The 19832-nt window shown below is 39.0% G+C and overlaps 1 protein-coding gene across 3 annotated transcripts in view; it reads right to left on the reverse strand.

The window, feature by feature from the left end:
• The window catches only part of PDE4D (phosphodiesterase 4D), a 563022-nt gene that overhangs the window by 43224 nt on the left and 499966 nt on the right, over positions 1–19832 (reverse strand). For 2 of the 3 annotated variants that reach the window (XM_043590836.1, XM_043590826.1), the window contains exon 6: positions 9957–10069. In XM_043590836.1, the coding sequence (XP_043446771.1) occupies positions 9957–10069 (113 nt within the window). Of the gene's footprint in view, positions 1–9956; positions 10070–10155; positions 10481–19832 lie in introns of those variants that run through there. The other variant, XM_043590845.1, reaches the window with a different exon arrangement.

The raw sequence follows: 19832 nt of genomic DNA on the forward strand, positions 1-19832 counted from the left end.
ACTCTCTCTCCCTCTTTTCCTGCCCCTCCTGTGCTCACTCTTTCTCTCAAAATAATTAAAGTTAAAAAAAAAAAAAGAAATATAGCTTGTATTCTATTAACACATTCAAATTAAAAAAAAAGTATAATCTCCTTCCCACTATTTATGAATTAAGATAAAGGCTCTGATCCTAAATGAGGCTGAGACCCTCTAAAAAGTGAACTACAAAAGAAGTCAGGAGATTCCTTAGCTACCCCGGTGTAAGTGGATAAGTTTTGGGCCTCATTTTCCAACGTACACTAGATGAGTGAGACAAATGATCACTTTTAACTTTTTTAGTTCTAAAACATAAGGTTTCAGTCTGAGATGGACAATGGATAACAGTTAACAATAATGCTTTCAAATGCTGATCATGCTAAATACTACCAAAACTACCACAAAACTGTGGTAGACAGGAACAGATTATAATTTCACTTATTAATTTACATTTGGACTCAAATGACATTAAGCTGAAAATTTTCTTCAGTTCTTTGACCAAATTTCAGTAACTTCCTTGCAAAGGGTCTGATAAACAGTAAAATTAAAGCTAACACCCATAAAAGAATAACTTTGAGGGTTTTTAGGGCTTAGAAAATTGAAATTAACTTTAGTCCCTGAGGACTGATCAGTAATGATTCTATAGCACTGAGAGGAGAAACACTTAAATCTGCATTGCAAGGACCAAAATACCATTAATATGATTCACCCAATATTTATTGAGCACCTACTTAACAAGGCTTTCTGTCTAATGCTATGGGTGCTGGAAAAATGAGTAAGACTAACAACCTAGTGTACAACATAATGTCAGTAAAACTAAGAAAAATATTACAGTATTTAGAGTTAAGGGAGTTAAGAAAGACATGACCACCTAATCAGGGGAGGCTAGGGTGGGAGATATGGGAGAAGAGAGGACAGAAAAAAATTCAAGGAGAAAGCAACATTCCAAATAGGCCTTAGAAGACAGTTAAGATCTGTTTAATAAATTTTTTATTTTAGCAAAGTTTTAGATTTATAGAAAAACTGTGAAGTACAGAGAGTTCCCATATGCCCTTCATCCACTTTCCCCCCACTATTAACACTACATTACTATGACATATTTATCACAGGTGCTGAATCAACACTGATACATTATATTATTATTACTATTATATTTATTATTATTATAAGTTTATTTATTTATTTTGAGAGAGCACCAGTGGGGTAGGTGCAGAGAGAGAGAGAGAGAGAGGATCCCAAGCAGGATCCACACTATCAGTGGTAGAGCCTGATATGGGGCTTGAACTCAAGAAACGTGAGATCATGACCTGAGCTGAAACCAAGAGTCAGACACTTAACCGACCGAGCCACCCAGGAGCTCCCAACACGGATACATTATTATTAACTGAAGTCCACACTTTAATCAGATGTCCTTAGTTTTCACGTAATGTTCTCTTTCTAGTCTAGGATCCTATCCAAGATCTCACATTACATTTAGTGACGTAGGCTCTTAGTTGTGACGGTTTCTCTGATTTTCCTTGTTTTTGTTAACCTTGACAGTTTTGAGGAGAACTAGTCCGATGTTTTGTAGAATGTCCCTTAGTTAGGAATTATCTTATGTTTTTCTCATGATGAGAGTTGGGTTATACGTTTTTTGTAGAAAGACCACAAATGTAAAGAATTATTTTCATCAGAGCATATCAAGGGTATATACTACAACCTGACTTATCACTGTTGATATTGACTTTGATGACCTGACTGAGGTAGCTGTGTGTGTGTGTGTGTGTGTGTGTGTGTGTGTGTCAGGTTTCTCCATTATAGAGTCATTCTTTTTCCATACTGTGCTTTTTGGAAGGGAGTCAATATGTACAGTACACCCTGCAGGAGGGGAGAGTTTTGCTCTCCTTCCTTAACAGCAGAATATCTAAGTAAATTATGTGGAATTCTTCTGCACAGATTTTTCTATTCTTATTTATCTATCTATCTATCTATCTATCTATCAGTATTAACGCAAGGATATTTTTTATTTTGGGTTACAATCCAATAATAGTTTATTTTCTTGATCAAATTGTTTCAGAATTTGGCAATCAGAAGCTCTTTTAGTTTGCTCTTGTGTCCCTCTGATATGCTCCCATCAACGTGGGGTTTTGTTTGAGCACCTCCTTACTTTCTGGCATGACAACATGCTCCTGTCTCATTTCCTGCCCAAGTTCCAGAGTCAAATATTTTCCAAGGAGTCCTGGTTTGTTGGGAGAATGGAAACCAAGATGAGGGTGCTGGGTGTGTTTGTTGCTACTGGGGTGCCATTTCTTTAGGCCTTCTCAGCTGACAGAGCAAGCAAGTATTTGTGTACATACCAGATGGTTAAGATGTTGAGAGGTGCAATGGGAAGCCATGTCCTTAACAGGATTTTCTTAACATTAAATATTAATAAGAGATTCTGTATCTCAGTTATTTTCAGTCTCATTCACAGGATTAACAGGGAAGTACTCATATAGACTATTCTCTACTGTTTTATCTTTTTCCTAGAAATATTAACAGAAGTCCACACTTTATTCAGATTTCTAAAACCCAGGGAGTTTTAGATATTATGATAAAACTTCGTGTCAGTTTGAGGAGTTGTACTGTAAAATTACACAAAGAAAACAGAGTTAAACTACTTGAAAAGTCACTGAGAGAGAGAAGAGCCAATGAAACATTCCAACAGTATTCTTTGATTTACATCAACATCATTAGGCCACTGTTGCCCTTTAAAAGCTCATGACAAGTATAGGTATCAAGACAGCAAATAAAAACCTTCTCTAGCCCTCACCTCACAAAATAAGAAAAGAAAGACACTATTAATTTCTGGATGGAAACGAAAGACTTAACACTATTGGGCATCTACAATGTTTCTGACTCCCTCTAGACAATTACTGTCTTTTAATTCATGAAATCGTCATACCAACTATTTAACAGATGAGGAAACCAAAGCACAGAAGGTAAGCTGTCCAATTTGCACCTACTAAAAGGCAGAGAGTGAATCCAGCTCAGGTAGTCTAGCTACAGAAGGGTGCTGCAAATCCACAGACCATTCTGCCTGAGGAATGAATGTCTAATGAAGGGGAGATTTCTGCTGATGAAGTTTGGCATTTTCTCCTTCAGTGTGGAGGTCCCGTTAATGGCAGAGAAGGCAAACCATGGGTTGTTTAAAATATATCTTTCTCACTAAAGATGACTCCTAAAATTGTTCTTGTTGTTGCTTAGGATATCCAAAAGTATACTCATCTGTGAGTGGTAAGCAAAATGCTTTAAAGTGGTACATGAGTGAACATTTTCTCACTTTGTCACAAATTAATTTTAATGTGTGTTAAAAAGTGTATATTGGAAAAAATATAGCTGGGACACCAAACCCATGGTTTCATAAATATCCTTGATTAAGAATGAAGCACTCAGATGGGTATTTACATTTTAAAAACACTTCAAATAAAAACTTTCAACATATAGCGTATTTGATATACACAGAAACCACAAATTTTGAGCAACACTAACTTAGACTTACAACAGAATAAAAAGGTCAGGTTTTTCTTGTAAGAAATATTATGTTGTTACATTGCAAAGAATATATTACACAGGGTTTTCTTTATCTCTCTTGTTTAGTATATGCTAGGCATAGAATAAATTACATGTAATTTGTTGAGCATGCAGTATGTGATATGCACCAAAGTGAGCTTTGCATACATTATATCGAATGCTGTCAACAACCTTTCAATTTTATTTTCCCCTTTATTATCTCCCTGTATAATGAGGAAGTGGAGATTCAGGGAGTGACACCTGTTGCCCCAAATATTAGGTCGGAAGCAGCAGAGCTGAAATGTGAAACCAAGCTTGCCTAACGAAAAAAAAATCTATATTCTTTCCACTCTATAAACAATCACTGGTGTACATTGGCAAGCAAGGGAGGAAGTATCATTCACATTCATCATATACAACGTATGGCAAAATATCACATTCATCATATACAACATATGGCAAAACAATAACAAAAAGTCCAGAACACTAACCAATGATAACAATGAAAAATACTTCATTAAAAATAAAGCATTGTTTAAGTGTAAAGAATAATAAACCTGTTACTACTGCAGTTGGTAATCCAGTGTAACTAGTTTTCTAATAAATATCACAGAAGTATTTGTTGTTTAAGAAAGAAATCCCGTCCCCATTCTCAGTTAGTGTAAATAAAATAACTTCTTAAAATGTCTCTTAAAACAACTGTGAATATTAAAATAAAGGGTTGCCCATTCTATTTCTGATAAACATCTGAGACTAATAGTGCCAACTGAATGATCACGATTAGCCAGGCACGGCCCTACTATCTCAGCAAAGCTAGGCCATCACAAAATAAACTCTAGCTATTTCCAGTTTTAAAGGGTTGGCCTCTTTCTATAAAAGAGAAAATTAGATTCTACATACTTTCGGGATAATCTGAAAATCATTACATTATCAACATTTCGCATCTGCCATATGTGTGTATCTTAAGTAATAGCTACAATCTGTGTGACTCTCAGAGGGATCTTCTTAAATTGAACAATAGCATTGTCTATCATCCTTATTACTTGGGAAAAGAGTTTGTTTAATCTGACCACAGCATTTGAAAAAGTAGTGTTTTATTCTTGCTTTGAAATTAAAAAAAAAAAAAAAGGACATAGTTCATTATGCTCTCAGGCCAAAGTCACCACTATCCTATAATTAAATCAAAATGTAATAAATGAAAGTGATTTTTCTAGTAATGACTAATTTACTGAATCACAAAAATTGGAGGTTTTTGATAATTAAATGTTAGGTATATTGAAGCTTACTGACACTAAATACTGACACAAAAATGGAGTTGATGACAATAGAGACAAATTAAGACTTGTTTTAATGTTTAGTGTTTTATTAAGTTAAACATTAAAATTAAGTAAGGGCTTTATTATTCAATGAAAAATGAAAATTTCTGTTAAAAGTATTTCCTGCTTTCTACTGTTACTTTAAAAAAAAGCAAAAAAGTATTTTTTTTCCTAATGGTGACCATAAAAACAAACATTCTCAATCTTCCATATTAACTTTAAGGCACTGCATATAAACTACCTAAATCTTTGCCACATCTACTTTTAATAAGTAGATGAAAAAGCAGACAGCAAACTCCAGACATTAGTAAAGTTGAATTTCTATAGTTATAGAAGATACTTTCTTTTAAAATGTAAGATTTTATGTTAGTCATCTTAACTCAACAATCCTCTTATGACACTACCAATAAATTTTAATATTTTAATGTAGAAAATATGTGTTATTTGGTATTTGCTCTTCATAAAATTAAAATGCCTTTTCAGCTTCTTTCTTAGCAAAAGCTAAACATTTATTTCTGTTCTGAGAGTTATATCCATGTAATGCTGAAATATTTTAGGATTTAACCACTCCTATGAACATTCTGTATTCATTCCAGCATCTCTCTTGCCCAGAAGAAAAAATATCAGCAGTCACAGAACGCTCTAGTATACTTTATGTATGCACTGACTATTCAAAAGCACCAGGGGGAGCAGACAGCAGAAGAACTAAGAACAAGCACCCCAGAAAAGCAATTAATTTATAGGCAACAGAAACATGATAGAGATGTTGGTTAAAAAGTAAATAGACAAAATAAATTCCGTAAAGAGGTCATGACCACATTTGCAAAGTTGGCTTATGCATATCTAGAATTAACTAAAGAAAAACCTGAAGTCTCTTGGAAGGATGCTTGAATGCTAACTTCATGAGACTCGCAGCTTGAAGCACGGCCGTTTCCAGCAATGCCAAGCCTCGAAACTGCCCCCAAATTAGAGAGGAGAAACAAAATATATTTTTATAGTGGTATATTTTAGGAGGAAATCAAAATGATTTTGTTTTCTCTTTTAAACATCACTGCACTCAGAGACACTGAAGGCCTTCTGAAATATGTATTATTAGGTCACAGGAGGATGAAGTGACAGGGTTCCATAGCATGATCTTTGAAAGTCCTGAAGCTTAGACTCTTGGCCTGACCTCCTCACACCCTCAAGTTACTTTCCTTGAGGGAAAGGTAGCCAAAAACACTGTGAAACTATCCTGCCTTAAAAACAGTCTAATGAGGTATTTTAGCTTTGCAAATTCTGTACAAAATAAGGTATTTTAGCTTTGCAAATTCTGTACAAAAGAATGGAAATGTTTCCACCAAGTCCATTTATGTTTTACATGCTCCAAGAATTAGTAAGCGCTGTGTTTTTAGTTTTAGAGTAAAAGAGAGAAACTATTTAGCACTTCTGTCTGGATTCTGTAACTGGAACTTAAGAAGAGAGTAGACTTCTAATTTGAAGTTCAAAATGTTTATATGAATACTATACCAAAAACTGTGTATTATCTACGCATTTTAAAATAACATAGACATGTGTACTAAAGACTGTATAAGATCAGCACAATAATATCCATTTGAAAGGTTAATGTAAGAGTTTGACTATGTATATGTATATATATGTATATATATGTGTGTGTGTATATATATATAACAGCCTAGCTAATAAATAGTTTGTGATAGTAGGCACTATACCTGTTATTACTGCTATTAATATTTAAGATTTAGGTAAAACTTCCTTGATTGTTTTCTTGGCCAAAATATGTTTTTTTTTTTACCATTCAGTTGTAATTTTTGCTTGACATTTTAAGTTTCATGGATTGTTATAATGCAGTCCATAGATAACAAAGTAAACTGAAGCTAAAAAATTGAAGTCATTTTTCTAACGTACGTCAGCTAGCAAGGAACAAAACCAAGATTTAACTTCCAGGTCTGTCTGCTTACAAAGCTTTGAGACCTTACCAAAACCTCCCTCAACTGTAGCAATGAGGTTCCAAAGGAAATATGAACAAGTCTCAAGAAGATTAATGTGCTTATGAGGGTAAATGCTGTAGTTTTAATCACTCAAATTAAATGCCATCTGGAGTTTCTTACCCTACTTGGTACAAACAACCTACATGTATTACAGTCAACGTTGGCCTTGGCCAAGAGTTCAATAATCTTCCTGCCTCAGTAGCATCCGTAAGTATTATATGCACATTACAATAGCAATCAGAAAATACAGGTAAGTTGCTTCTGAAGCACCATTTTAAAACTGCAAATAACTTGGATTTCTTTAATTAAGATTTTTAAAAACACAGAAATAATCTGTTAACCCAACTGGTTGAATGGGTTGGAGAAATCAATTTCCTTCTTCATAATACCCAAATCTATCTCCACAATAAATATTCTCTTTCTATAATCACTTAAAATTCAATACCTTACTAGTATTTTTATTGTTATTTTATACTATTAAAAAAAAATCCAAGTGAGAAGAAAACCTAAAAATGTCAGGATTTTTCAAAGGCAGAAAGACAATAACCAGAAAATACTGGCTGGTTCAAAGAAGTGCATGTTAAAATAATGGATAGTAACACAACTGAAAGCCAGAAAGCAATGTTGCAGATGGATTCATTCATCCTCAAGAGATATGTGATGCAAGCTGTCACATCTCCAATTCAGACTTAGGTTGGGCATCACTGGGACCTTAAGATCAGCTGCTCCCACTCAGTTTACAGCTCATGTGGATGGGACTTATTCCTGCCCTTGTTATCAAGCAGAAGGGTGACTATACAACATTCACCAAGAGCTCTTTTTTCCTTCTATGTTAATCCTTTTTCACCCACAAAAAGTTTCACAAGTGTAGCATTCTTTTAAAAACGAATGGGTTAAAGAAAGGAAATGGATAGCTAAGAAATTAAAAGGTTAACCAACAGCTTCAGCCAAGTTGAGTTTTTTTAATGTTAAAAATAAGTGTCCTGTCAATAATCTTTCAACCACAAGACACAAACAGCTAGAATCACTACGTTTTTGAAACGTCTTTTCTCACTTAACCTGCATTTCACTTCAACCCAATAAACACACCTTTTAAACTAAATCTATAAATTAACTCAAAGTTTAATTGGGTGCCTTCACAATGAAGATTAAAAAATATATATTCCTGTCTTACTTGGTGCCATAAAGAAAGAAATCATTTTGATCAATTACTATGACCTAGAGCTGTATTTTTTAAAATCTTGAAGTATAGATAAACTAGTTACTTGTCAGCTGCTGTCACTTATAACACATTATTAGGTTTCAAGTTAATTTTTAAATTCAAACACAGGTCTCATCATTAAGAGTATGGATTTCTGGGGAAAGTAATTATAGCTGCTCAGGATCATTTCTCTGAAAAAGTACTGTCAAATCATCTTGAAAACATAAGTAAATGTGTGCATATCCCTTGAGGTGCCTTCAGATTCTGCTCTTCTTTTTTTTATGTACAATTAATCAGACAAGAGAATTAAGAACTCAACCCCACTGCAGAATGGTCCCATTCAGCATGTAGGACGCTGAAGATACTAGGCATAGTCTACTGCTATTATGAGCCAAATTATTAAAAAAAAAAGATTTGTACATCATAAAATTAATCAATAAACTAAGAATTTGTTAGCCAGCTGAGCACAATGGCACCTGATACCAAAGCAGGGAGTAAGAGAGCAGTGATGGGTTATTCTGATGAGAAGCCATACCAAATTTCTAACTGAGGCCCAAATAACAAAACCCAAAAACCCAAACAAGCATAAAACCCAGATTTGACCAACACTGTGCATGTGGGTTAGGTCAGCATGCTTATGGGTAGGTTAGTGCCTATAGACAGTGTGTGAGGAGTCTCTTTATTTTATTTGAAGCTAACTTTTCACTGTGAAAACAGCGCTATCTATATAAACATTGTCAACAGAGAAGACAATCAAGGGGCTGATATGCTATGGTATAATAAAACACTGATTGTGGAAAAAAACAGGTGGGATAAAAACTACAATAAGCTATGGAAAAGCATCACTCGTTTAAAGATACCTGCACAAAGATAAACCATAAAATGGTATAACCTTCCTGACCTTGTAAATAGGTGGCCAAAGATGTTTGAATGTCTTTAAGGGACAACTGTTTCTAACTGCCACACAGTTACCAGTTTTTACTGGTTGACTCCCTCAGTCATCTGCACCCAACGTCAATGTGCCTCCTTTCCTATCCCCTGAGCCAGTCATTAAACACATACAACATCCCAATTGTTTCCTTACATAACTAAAGACAAAAAAAAAAAAAAAAACACAGGAATTCCAAAAAATAGAGTAAAACTGATAACACTATACCTTGCTTTAAGGCTGTCTCAGGCTGAAGGTGACTTCTCAGTCCCCCAAACTCCATTGGCCATCAAGACCAGCACTTCGGCATATGACACAAACGACCCATTGAAACATCACTGTAACTATATGACCTCAGAAAACTGGGTGTCTGTCCAAGATTCATGAAAGCAAAGGTAATGATCCTAACGAACTTTCTAACTTTCCTGACATTTCCTGTGGACACCTAAGGCTAAGTGAACACATAAAGGCTCAGTTCTCACAACGTACCCTGACATCTAGATAAAGGAGAGCTGAAGTTCTAAGTTCACGGAACTCGGAGTGTGAGTGCGGTAGGTAGTGACATCCTAGAGGTTTCACTGACCTCCAGCAACTCTATTTCCAACCGGGAATCCCAAGAATACCCTTAAGCATGCATTGCCAACGGACCCGCCTGGGTTTCTGCTGCAAGGGCAAAGTGTCACTTACAAGCCCACTGCTCTCCCATCCAAAAAAAAACCCCACTCACTGTGTCCTGGGAGTACTGCAGTCAAACTATGTCAAAGTTGCTTCTGCAAAATGTTTGCTTTGTGTGGAGTGAACGTGAGACAGTGAAGGCACAGAATCAGGAACCTCCCTTCAAGGGAGCAGAACAGCCACCATGCAGCGTGACAAAATCCCTGCACGTCTTTCTCAGGACCACAGGGGCTGGCGAATTCACCGGCGTGGGAACCGCCAGTCTAGGGGCCTCGGTGAGAGGCCGAGCCAGGGCTTACCTTGTTGGAGGCCATCTCACTGACAGAGTGCCTCGTCTGCAGGGTCTCTAGCTGGTCCAGACACCAGTCCAGCTCCTCCAGGGTCTCGCTGGCCAGTTTCTGGTAGGCCTCCTCTGCGAAGAGATAGGGAAAGGGGGACTCAGTTCTCAAGCGCTTCACGGGGCCGCCAACGAGTTCAAAGGGGGCCATCCTGCCGTACCCCGCCATGCTCGGACGCCCGGTGCCCGCACATGAGGGCTGCTCCTTCATAGTGCCGAGCCTGGCACCGCGCTGGGGGCCGAGGCTCAGCTAGCGGGGCGGCCGGCCTCGGGGAAGCACGGTTGCTCCAGCTCGGCGTCTCAGTCCCGCGTCCGGGGAGGGCGCACGAAGCGCGGCAGGCCAACTTTTACACGGAGGCACGGACAAAAACCTCACGGCGCGGCTCTTCGACGGTGCGGCGGGCCCGAGTGCCGGCCCCGGGAGGCTGGCGAAGGGGGCGGCGCGCGCGCCTCTGGGCCAGCCCCGCGGCGGGAGCGCCCGGTCCACGGCCGGGTCTCGTCGCCGGCCGGCCTGAGCGGCGTCCCCGCTCCCGCTCCGCCCGCCGAGCCTTCTCACGACGAGAATGAATCAGCCGCGGCCGGGTGCGCGGCCACCACGTTTCCTGTTTTCTTTCTCAACTCCCCCGGCGCCCGGCGCAGCGCCGCTCCATCGCCGCGGCTTTCCGGGAACACTCCCCCTCACGCCCCTCGCGGTCCTCGCCGCCGCCGCCTGGCCCCTCCTCAGCTCCCTGACGAGGAGCCTGCCGACTGCCAAGGCCCGCCCGCGCCCCCCGCCGCCGCCTTCCCCGAAGCCCCAGTCCCGACAGCCCCGCCGCCTCGCCGGGGCATCACCCCGCGCAGCCCGGCGCCGCTCGCTTTGAAGCCGAGCCCGGGAGGCGCGGACGCGAGCGCGTGTGTCTGTGGGGCTGCTGTGGGGCTGCGCGAGGGGGAGCGGCCCAAAACCCGGCGTGGAGCGCCTGCCGCCCGGGGTCGCGCCCGCCGCGGGGCTCAGGCGGGACCTGGCGCGCGCGCGCGCGCGCGCGCGCGGCCGCGCACCTGCCCCACGGGGACCCCGCGCGCCCCTCCCGGTCGCCCCGACTGCCCCAGCCTCCACGTCTCCACCGTCGGCCGCCACCTGCGAGGTTTCGCAGGAGAGACCGACGGGCGGCACAAACAAGGTTATTTAGGACCCGCGCGATCGTTTTTTGTGGGTTTGGGTTTTAGGATTCTTGAAGCTTCGTTTCTGAAGATTTAGGATTTACCTGCTTCAAGGGGACAGGGTAGTTATGGGAATAAAATTCTTTCTGTTGAAACCAGACTCAGTACGCAGCCCGGCCCCTGCTAAGTACCAGGCCTCTACATTTTGGCGTGGACATAAAGAAGCAAACAAAAACAATGTTGGAGGCTTTAGAATTTACAGATTTGACAATATGCTGTATTTTCACGCTCAGAACTAAGAGTTCTCTTAAAGGAACAGCAATGTGAATGCCCATATAATATGGGCAGGTGACACATGTCCTGCATACATGCTTCCTCCGTGCTTGGGACTGCAAATCAGAGACCAGGATGATCTTGTAATGCCAAAGGAAGAAGCCTGGAAGGGTGTTTCTGCCGACCGTGCGCACAAAAAACTACAAAGGTGAGAAAATGAAAAGACCATATCCAAAGGTATCATATGGAAGCTGGTTCCATTTACAAAAGCTGACCCTAGGGACCACAGGCAGACTACATAAAAGGATCAATTGCAGACAACTTTACTGCATTAGCAAGCAGATAAACAAAACTTTCAGGGGGGAAAATAATCCAAACTCCAGAGTCGCATCTTAAAAAACTTGGTCCTTGTCAATTACAAAGACTACACTGAAAAGCTTAAGTGAAGTCGGTGAGATCCCTTTTCTTTGTCTTCAAATCTACAGGAATTGAAGGAGAAGAAATTCTGCCCTTGAAATTTAGACTCCATAAAAGATCAGTGGGACAACAAAGAACTTCGCACACTGAATCTTGGCTCCTGGGATTTACCAGATAGGTTTTAATACAGCATTTGCAAAAGTTAGCATAACTTTCAAAGTATTTGCTACATCTGCTACATGGCTCATTGTTATCAAGGATTCTTGGACTGTTTGGTATTCACTTTAGGGACTTAGGTTAAAATTTGTCTTTTTTATTCCTTTTTCTTTTAAGCACCAATCTCTGTAAATATATACTTTAGGTGCACCAACAGCTGCCTAAATCTTGCAAGGTAAATTAAGAGTAAGACCGGACCTTTATTTCCCCTAACAAAAGTAACAACCTTAAAGACAATTTAAAATAATAAAAATAAAGTATTTTATCTGTGTAGCCTTTTCCTGATTATAAGAATATAAAAATATTAAATGATTCTTATAAAAATGGAAAAAGAGAAACATGACACAATGTAGAAAGTCCCTTGTAATCCCATACCCTAAGGATCACAAACAATAATGAAGCCTATGACCATAACACAATTTCATTTTACTTAATACCTTCCATATGCAAGTATAGAATAACCTAGTTGAAATGGTAGTATGTCTACTATATGGTTTTATTTTGTTTTTGCTTTTTTCCCCCTCTACTGCATAAAATAAGGATGCAGGACATTTAGAAAGGAAATTAACTTATTTTAGGTTGAGTTGTCTATAGTAAGCACATCCAGTGGGTTAGAGATGCAAAACCATTGTTCATTGCCATCTCTCCAGTCACTGGCAACATAAAGAAGCCAGGAATCTTCTCTCCGCACCTCTAAGGGTTGGTTTTCCATGTTCCTCTCCCTTTACTCCATATCTTTCAAAGTCTGAGCCCCAAAGGGATCTTCCCAGTGTAAGTAATCTTCTCCTCATCTTCACCAACTTCTCAAACTTTTCAGAAATACAGGTCTTGGGCATAGCTGAATGTGGTGCCACATATTATATTTCAGTATTTACTTTTTAATCATCACGGGGGAAAAGTAATTCAGTCAAGTTTCAATGCTTCAAGACATCATACACTTAAATATGGGACTTGACCTTAAGAAGGCAGAATAGCAACAAGAGGGACAACTTATTTCAGAAGATCTACTTTATGTTCATATCAAAAATTAGCCATTTTGACAATCAGCATTTGGGTACAATAATAGTGCGGTACGCATGTATATGTTCAGTTCTACCCACTTCTGCATGCATTGTATAAATCTAGAGAGTGGTCACTACCTACCAATAACCAAGAAAATAATTACTGACAGAGCAAAGAAGTTTGTTCTATAAAACTGTTGTTCGGGGTGCCTGGGTGGCACAGTCGGTTAAGCGTCCGACTTCAGCCAGGTCACGATCTCGCGGTCCGTGAGTTCGAGCCCCATGTCGGGCTCTGGGCTGATGGCTCAGAGCCTGGAGCCTGTTTCTGATTCTGTGTCTCCCTCTCTCTCTGCCCCTCCCTCGTTCATGCTCTGTCTCTCTCTGTCCCAAAAATAAAATAAACGTTGAAAAAAAAGTTAAAAAAAAAAAACTGTTGTTCAAATAAGGAATTATTGCTGATATTAGCATAGAGCTAAGAATACTACTTTTTCCAAATTCCTAGGTTTATAGGCAATATGGCCAGCCACAATTTTTAAGGATCATTATTAAATCTTAACTTTTAGGAATTTTAACCCCAAATGTTCTAAGACATCGAGTGACTGACCTTTTCATCCCCACTAAAAAAACCTCACTATGGACTTGCCAGCTATCCTACAGGAAATTGAGTCACCATACCAAACAACACACCTAAACGTCATCGACAGCTAGCAGGACAAAAACAGTGACCTAGTTTAATTTTGGATTTTACCAAGAACATACACCGCATTCATTAATAAAATGCTTTCTCTCCAAAGTATTCAGTGTGGCACTACTTGAAAACACTATATGAGAGGTTTGTTTTTTTTTTTTTTCAACCATCCAAAATCTTGCTAAGTCAAGGAACTGCAAGGAGAAAAATGCCCAAGCTGTTTAACTGTTAGCTAAATCCCATCAAAGCTAGGAGAGGACTATCAAACAGCAACAGAGAAATGGCTTGAGCTCTTGGAAGTCCCCTCCTACAGTAGTGCTCGTTTTTTGTTTTTTGTTTTTTGTTTTTTTTTTTTTTGGTTTTTTCAAGCCACCCTTGAACTATGTCACACCCGTGTTTCTGCTCAGGATCTTCTGTGAACAAACAGTCCTCAATTCTTGCAGGCCAGCACTAGGCTTCCGTCACTGTGATGCAATCAAGGGTTCCCCTGACACATGGCCTGAAACAGTGCCAGGGGCTCCCGGAGAAGATGCTGAAGCAGCAGCTTCCTTTTGAAAAGGGGAAAAAAGTCATCGCCTCAGAGCCACAGCAGTTAGCTAGAGGCTGAGGTGGTTTTCTTGGGAAACGTTCAACCAATTACTCTTCTCCACGACTTAAAACAAAGCTGACTATTGAGATGAAAGGATCCATTCTAACTGATGTGTAATTGTGTGGATATTGGTTCTTTTTTATGGCCCGTATTTGAATGATTAAAGGTCCATGTAAGTTAGTGATAATTCCTAGACAGGCCTATAGGTGTAAATGAAGAGAACAGGTACAAAAAAAAAAAAAAATCACTTTGGGTACCATTTGTTTACATTTAATTAAAATATAAATATAAATACTAACAGTTGATTCAGATTTTTGCTAAAAAGAAACTTCACTAAGTATCTTCAAAAGCAAATACTTAAATACATGTATCTTCCTAATCAGGTCCAGCTTCTCCCATCCTAATTCCCACCAAAATTCCCTCTTTGTTCCTAAGGATGGAGTTAATAGTGTCTAAAGTAGGTAGAACTGGAGGAAAATGATTCCTATTTCACCATGTATTGCTTCAAGGGAGTTACTCCCTGAGTTTGCTACAGTAGAAGATTTGTCCAGGTTAGCTCTAACTTTTGCTGACTTATGGGTTTTTTTTTTTTTCCTTCTATACACTTTATCTGATGGGAAATACATGAAGGGATTGGATTCACTTTCAACGTATACATGTAACAGGTTTAAGCAGAGCCTTGCTAGTGGCAAGCTGCTCTCATTGCCAAGTGTATTACTGACACCAAGTTCTTGTTTTGAAGTTTTTAAAAATCTTATGAAATATATAAAATTTCACTTAGTACTTCCAGAAACCTCCAAAGGGAAGATGTACATGGTTTTGTGAGGTTTGTTTTTTTCCTTTGTCTTCCTACCATCTATTGTTGTTGTTTTTTTTTTTTTTTCTAATGCCACCTAAGGCTCTAGTAGAATTTTTATAATGAAATAAACACAATATTAGGTTTCAATTGACTTCTACAACCAGCAGTAATTCAACAAACATTTGGTTAGCACCAACTATGTGTCATGCACTTTATTAGAGTCTATAAAAACAAGGTGACTAAAAGAGTGTGTCCCTTATCCAAGGAAAACCTAGACTTTGACATTGGAGATGATTTAAGCATACTATATTGTAGAAAGCATTCTGAAAGGAGATAGCATGTAGGCTATTGGAGAATAAAAGAAAGCTATTTAAATACACCATTCCCTGACATTTACAGGCACACAATAAATATTTGTGAGTAAATAACCAATAAGTACACATGTATTATGACAAAAAGAATATTTCTTTGCAAGTAATATTCAAGCAGTAATAGTTTCCTGGGTATGACTCTCTAGATATATTCATCTCTACCTATCTCTTAGGCTCAGTCTACTGCTTTCTACCTCTCCTACTTGTCTCTTTTTAAAGAATGTCAGGAACGGGAGTGCCTGGGTGGCTCAGTCGGTTAAGTGGCCAGCTTCGGCTCAGGTCATGATCTCATAGTCCATGAGTTCGAGCCCCGCGTTGGGCTCTGTGCTGACAGCTCAGAGCCTGGAGCCTGCTTTGGATTCTGTATACCCCTCTCTCTGCTCCCCCCTCTCCTCACTAGTACTCTGTCTCTCAAAAATAAACAAATGTTAAACAATTAAAAAAAAAATAAAGAATGTCAGGAACTAACATTGCCAGAACTTTGGTTAAGTACACCATGGTGTCTTTCTGGAGAGCAATGTTAATATGATACTTAAAGTGATAGATATGGTAATACATACATAAAATGATCTTTACAAAATCAAAAGAAATTTTGAAAGAACCCATCAATACACCAGTACGCAGCTTGGGGATAACAGGTGAATGAACTAAAGGTCATGTGCCATCCTCCCAAGATCAGGAGAATGTAAGTTAAAACTGGGGGTATACTGAATCTCCTACTTACTCTTGCTAATTCTAAGTCTAGCCAATCTGTAGTGCTCATGTTACTTTCTAGCAGATGCATTTAAATGTATATTTGTCTCTCCATATAACAAAATTAAATACTGTCTATCCCCTCTCCGTGTGATTATTCTATGTTTTCACTGTTTCATCTCCATCATCACATTCCCATCTGCTTTCCCATCCCTGTGCCACACACACGCACACGTGCGTGCACACATACACACACACACATACACACACTGTTGGTTTTTCGTTTCTACGTTTTCCTTAGAACATGACTTTCCTGTCTTAAGAACCACTTCTTAGTCTTTATATTGTATTGACCAGTTATATTATATATTTATTTTCTGTAAAAATTTTACTTAATTCCTTGCTCACTATTCTATCTTGCACATTCCATCATCCTCATTTCCTGATCTTTGTTCTGATGTTTCACAAGGAAAGAGGACCTCTGTAAATGATTGCCCATAAAGGAGACACTGGTGGAAGGTATATCTTTTGATTTCTTGCACTTTAAATTTTTTTAATGTTTATTTATGAGAGAGAGCGAAAGAGAGAAAGAGTGTGAGTGGGGGAAGGGGGCAGAGAGAGAGGGAGACACAGAATCTGAAGCAGGCTGAGCTGTCAGCACAGAGCTCATTGCGGTGCCTGAACCCATGAACTGTGAGATCGTGACCTGAGCCCAAGTCGGACACTTAACTGACTGAGACATCCAGGTTCTCCTGATTTCTTGTACTTTAAAAGGCACGGTGCTTCTTAACCTTTTCAGAAGTTCAATAAACCTTTGAGAATCTGATGCCAACCTCCCTAGAAAACTGGACACAAGTCGGTGTGATCAACTTTTTTATTTTCAAAGTATTCACTGACTTCCCTGAAGTCACCATGGACTCCAGGTTGAGAATTCCTATCTGAGTAGGGAGGAGAAAATACTTGTTTTCATCAAGAATCTTTCATTCAGAGTCACTACCTCTGCTGCCCTCTTTGTTTCCTTACTCCCCTCATTGTGAAATACCTAAGAGAAGTAATGCCAAAGGGTCACTCATTTCGTTTAAAGGAATTGAAGTCAGGGCTAGGAAAAAAAAATTACACAACATGTGTCCAAAGAAACACTAGGCTCTTTTAAACATTAAGGCTATAAACAGAGTCTCAGAAGAGTAATTTATTATGTCCAATTTTTGTTCTCACTACTTGTGCTATAAGTAGAACATGTGAGTGAGAAGCCATGTTGGCCTACTGGTAAACCTGCATTTGTTAAATGTGTGCATAATACAGAGCAAGTTTCAGAACTCAGGACCACATTAGGAATACTTGGCTTGCCTACTTGTAAATAAGTTTGGTCCAAGCACAAACTTAATTAAAAGAAATTAGTTTTCTAGGTGTATGAGAGTATCTAGGGATATTTAGATTTGGATAGGAAAGTTTTTTACACATGTACAAGAATCTACAACCTATAGAGTTCCCTACCAGGGGTAGTATGACAGATCAAAAAGAGCATGGCTTTTGGAGTCACCCAGAATTTGAATTCTGGTTTTGCCATTGTTCTAGTTGTGTTATATTAAATTAGCCATTTAAATATCCAAACCTTTATAAGTTGGGAAGTTTTATGAGAAATGCATTTTAAAATGCATGAAAAATCCCAAGGGCCATATCTGACTTATAGTAGGTACTCAATCAATAGTAATTATTATTCTGACTCACCATATGAGGTTGTTTAAATAAGTTAATCTGCAATAAGGCATTTAACACATGAAAGGTTTCTTCTTCTCTCACAGGTTCTCAATCCTTAACCAATTACTTTTCCTATCATTACCATCAACACCCAACCATTAACCACTTCTGGGCTGAATATTAACAAGGAATCTACGATCTAGAATAGCCTTCATAAGACCACACCAATCATGTCGAATCACTGTGTATAAAAAATATGTATACGGTAAGTCACGGGTTAATAAAAGAACACCACTTACTATGAGGTTACTGGGAAGTTCATTCTAATATTTCCCAAAGAATGTTCAACTGATTATTACTCTTATAAGATTCTTCTTACCAAAAGAATTGTGTAGTCAAACAAGTTTGGGAAATGTTATATTTGTAGCCGCTTTGCTGTCCTTTGTAATGGACATGAACCTACCAAAAACTAGAAGTTCCACAGCAAAGAAACCTGTTTAATGTCATTTAACACATATTACCTAAACTTATTTGATCCTGAAACAGGTTTTTTTTGTCATGCAACCATTATCATCTTTTGAAGTGTACTTTGGGAAAGTTTGTTCTGTACCATATTAGATGAGTCCAAAAACATAAACACAATATATACCTTTTGTAGGCTTCCATGTATTTGCAATCTGTCATGTTTTCGACATCTAATTTCCCTTCCTCAGAGCTTTGTGTACTGTTGAGAAATGGTCAGAGAGTAATCTTCATCCTTTCCTTCCTTTCTTTTTTTGTCTTTTTCTTTTCCCCAGAAAGAGAGCAGTTAAAAAATCTATAGATATTTATTGAGTCTCTCTGATGTGCTGGTGGCTGTGAAATGCAAGAACATGAAAGATTCAGAGGCCTGGACCTGGGAAGGAACTTACAATATCCCGCTGAGAAAATCAGACACGTGACCAGCTGCTGCCTACAGAAACTGTGAGGTGGCGTAGAAATCATTCAGTATGTAAGTGCTACTGTAGTTCAGAGCTGAGGGTGGGGGGTGAGGGGGTGGGGAGAGATGTACTGTAGCTAAGCATGCCCGGTTCCAGGAAGAAGGTGAACCTGGATGTAGGTCTTAGACAAAGTCTGTGGTTTGAATGGCTGTGGGAGGAGGGTATCAGCCAGCATTCTTTTCAGGTGAAAGAAATGTGTGAAGCCTGAATAACAGTTATATGTGTGGGCGGTCAATAGCCTGGATGGAGTAGACTCCTTCCAGGGAGGAGAAGGGAAATAGGGTTGAACACTTTAATGCGTGGCCTTGAGCTAATGGGTATTGAGGGAATTGGATAAGTGCACTGGTAGGCCAGGAGGATGAAATAAAAGAGTGAAAAGGACAGAGGTTAAGAATCCATTCCAGTAGTCCAGATGTATAGTGGTAAGCAGGGAGTTCTAGAAGTATTCATTTTAGTGGCCTACTCAGACAGTAATGGGCAACAGAAGTAGCATGACACTGGAGACAGAGATCTAGGTTCCTCGGTTGGCTCTGCAACTTAGCAACCATGTGGCAAGTTTAGATGAATTATTTAACTTCTCTACCTCAGCTTTCTCTTTTGCAAAATAGGGCCCAAAATACATCCTACCAAAGGTCACCCCCCGAACACTGGCCATACATCTTATTTGAATTTTAAGACTAACTATAATTTCAAAATCACTTTTCCATCTGCCTATCTCATTTTTGTTTCATTTCAACTTAAATGCATAATTTGTTTAAAAAATTATAAATATTTATCAAGTCACTTACATGTAATACATAACAGCTGCTTTCAACAGCAGTGCATCTCCCCCGCCCATCTCTTCTTAAAATACAAAGGTATCAAAACAATTCTGTACGTATTTTTTTTTTAATTTTTTTTTCAACATTTATTTATTTTTGGGACAGAGAGAGACAGAGCATGAACGGGGGAGGGGCAGAGAGAGAGGGAGACACAG

This window comes from Prionailurus bengalensis, chromosome A1 (genome assembly GCF_016509475.1).
Source record: "Prionailurus bengalensis isolate Pbe53 chromosome A1, Fcat_Pben_1.1_paternal_pri, whole genome shotgun sequence".
Taxonomy (NCBI): domain Eukaryota; kingdom Metazoa; phylum Chordata; class Mammalia; order Carnivora; family Felidae; genus Prionailurus; species Prionailurus bengalensis.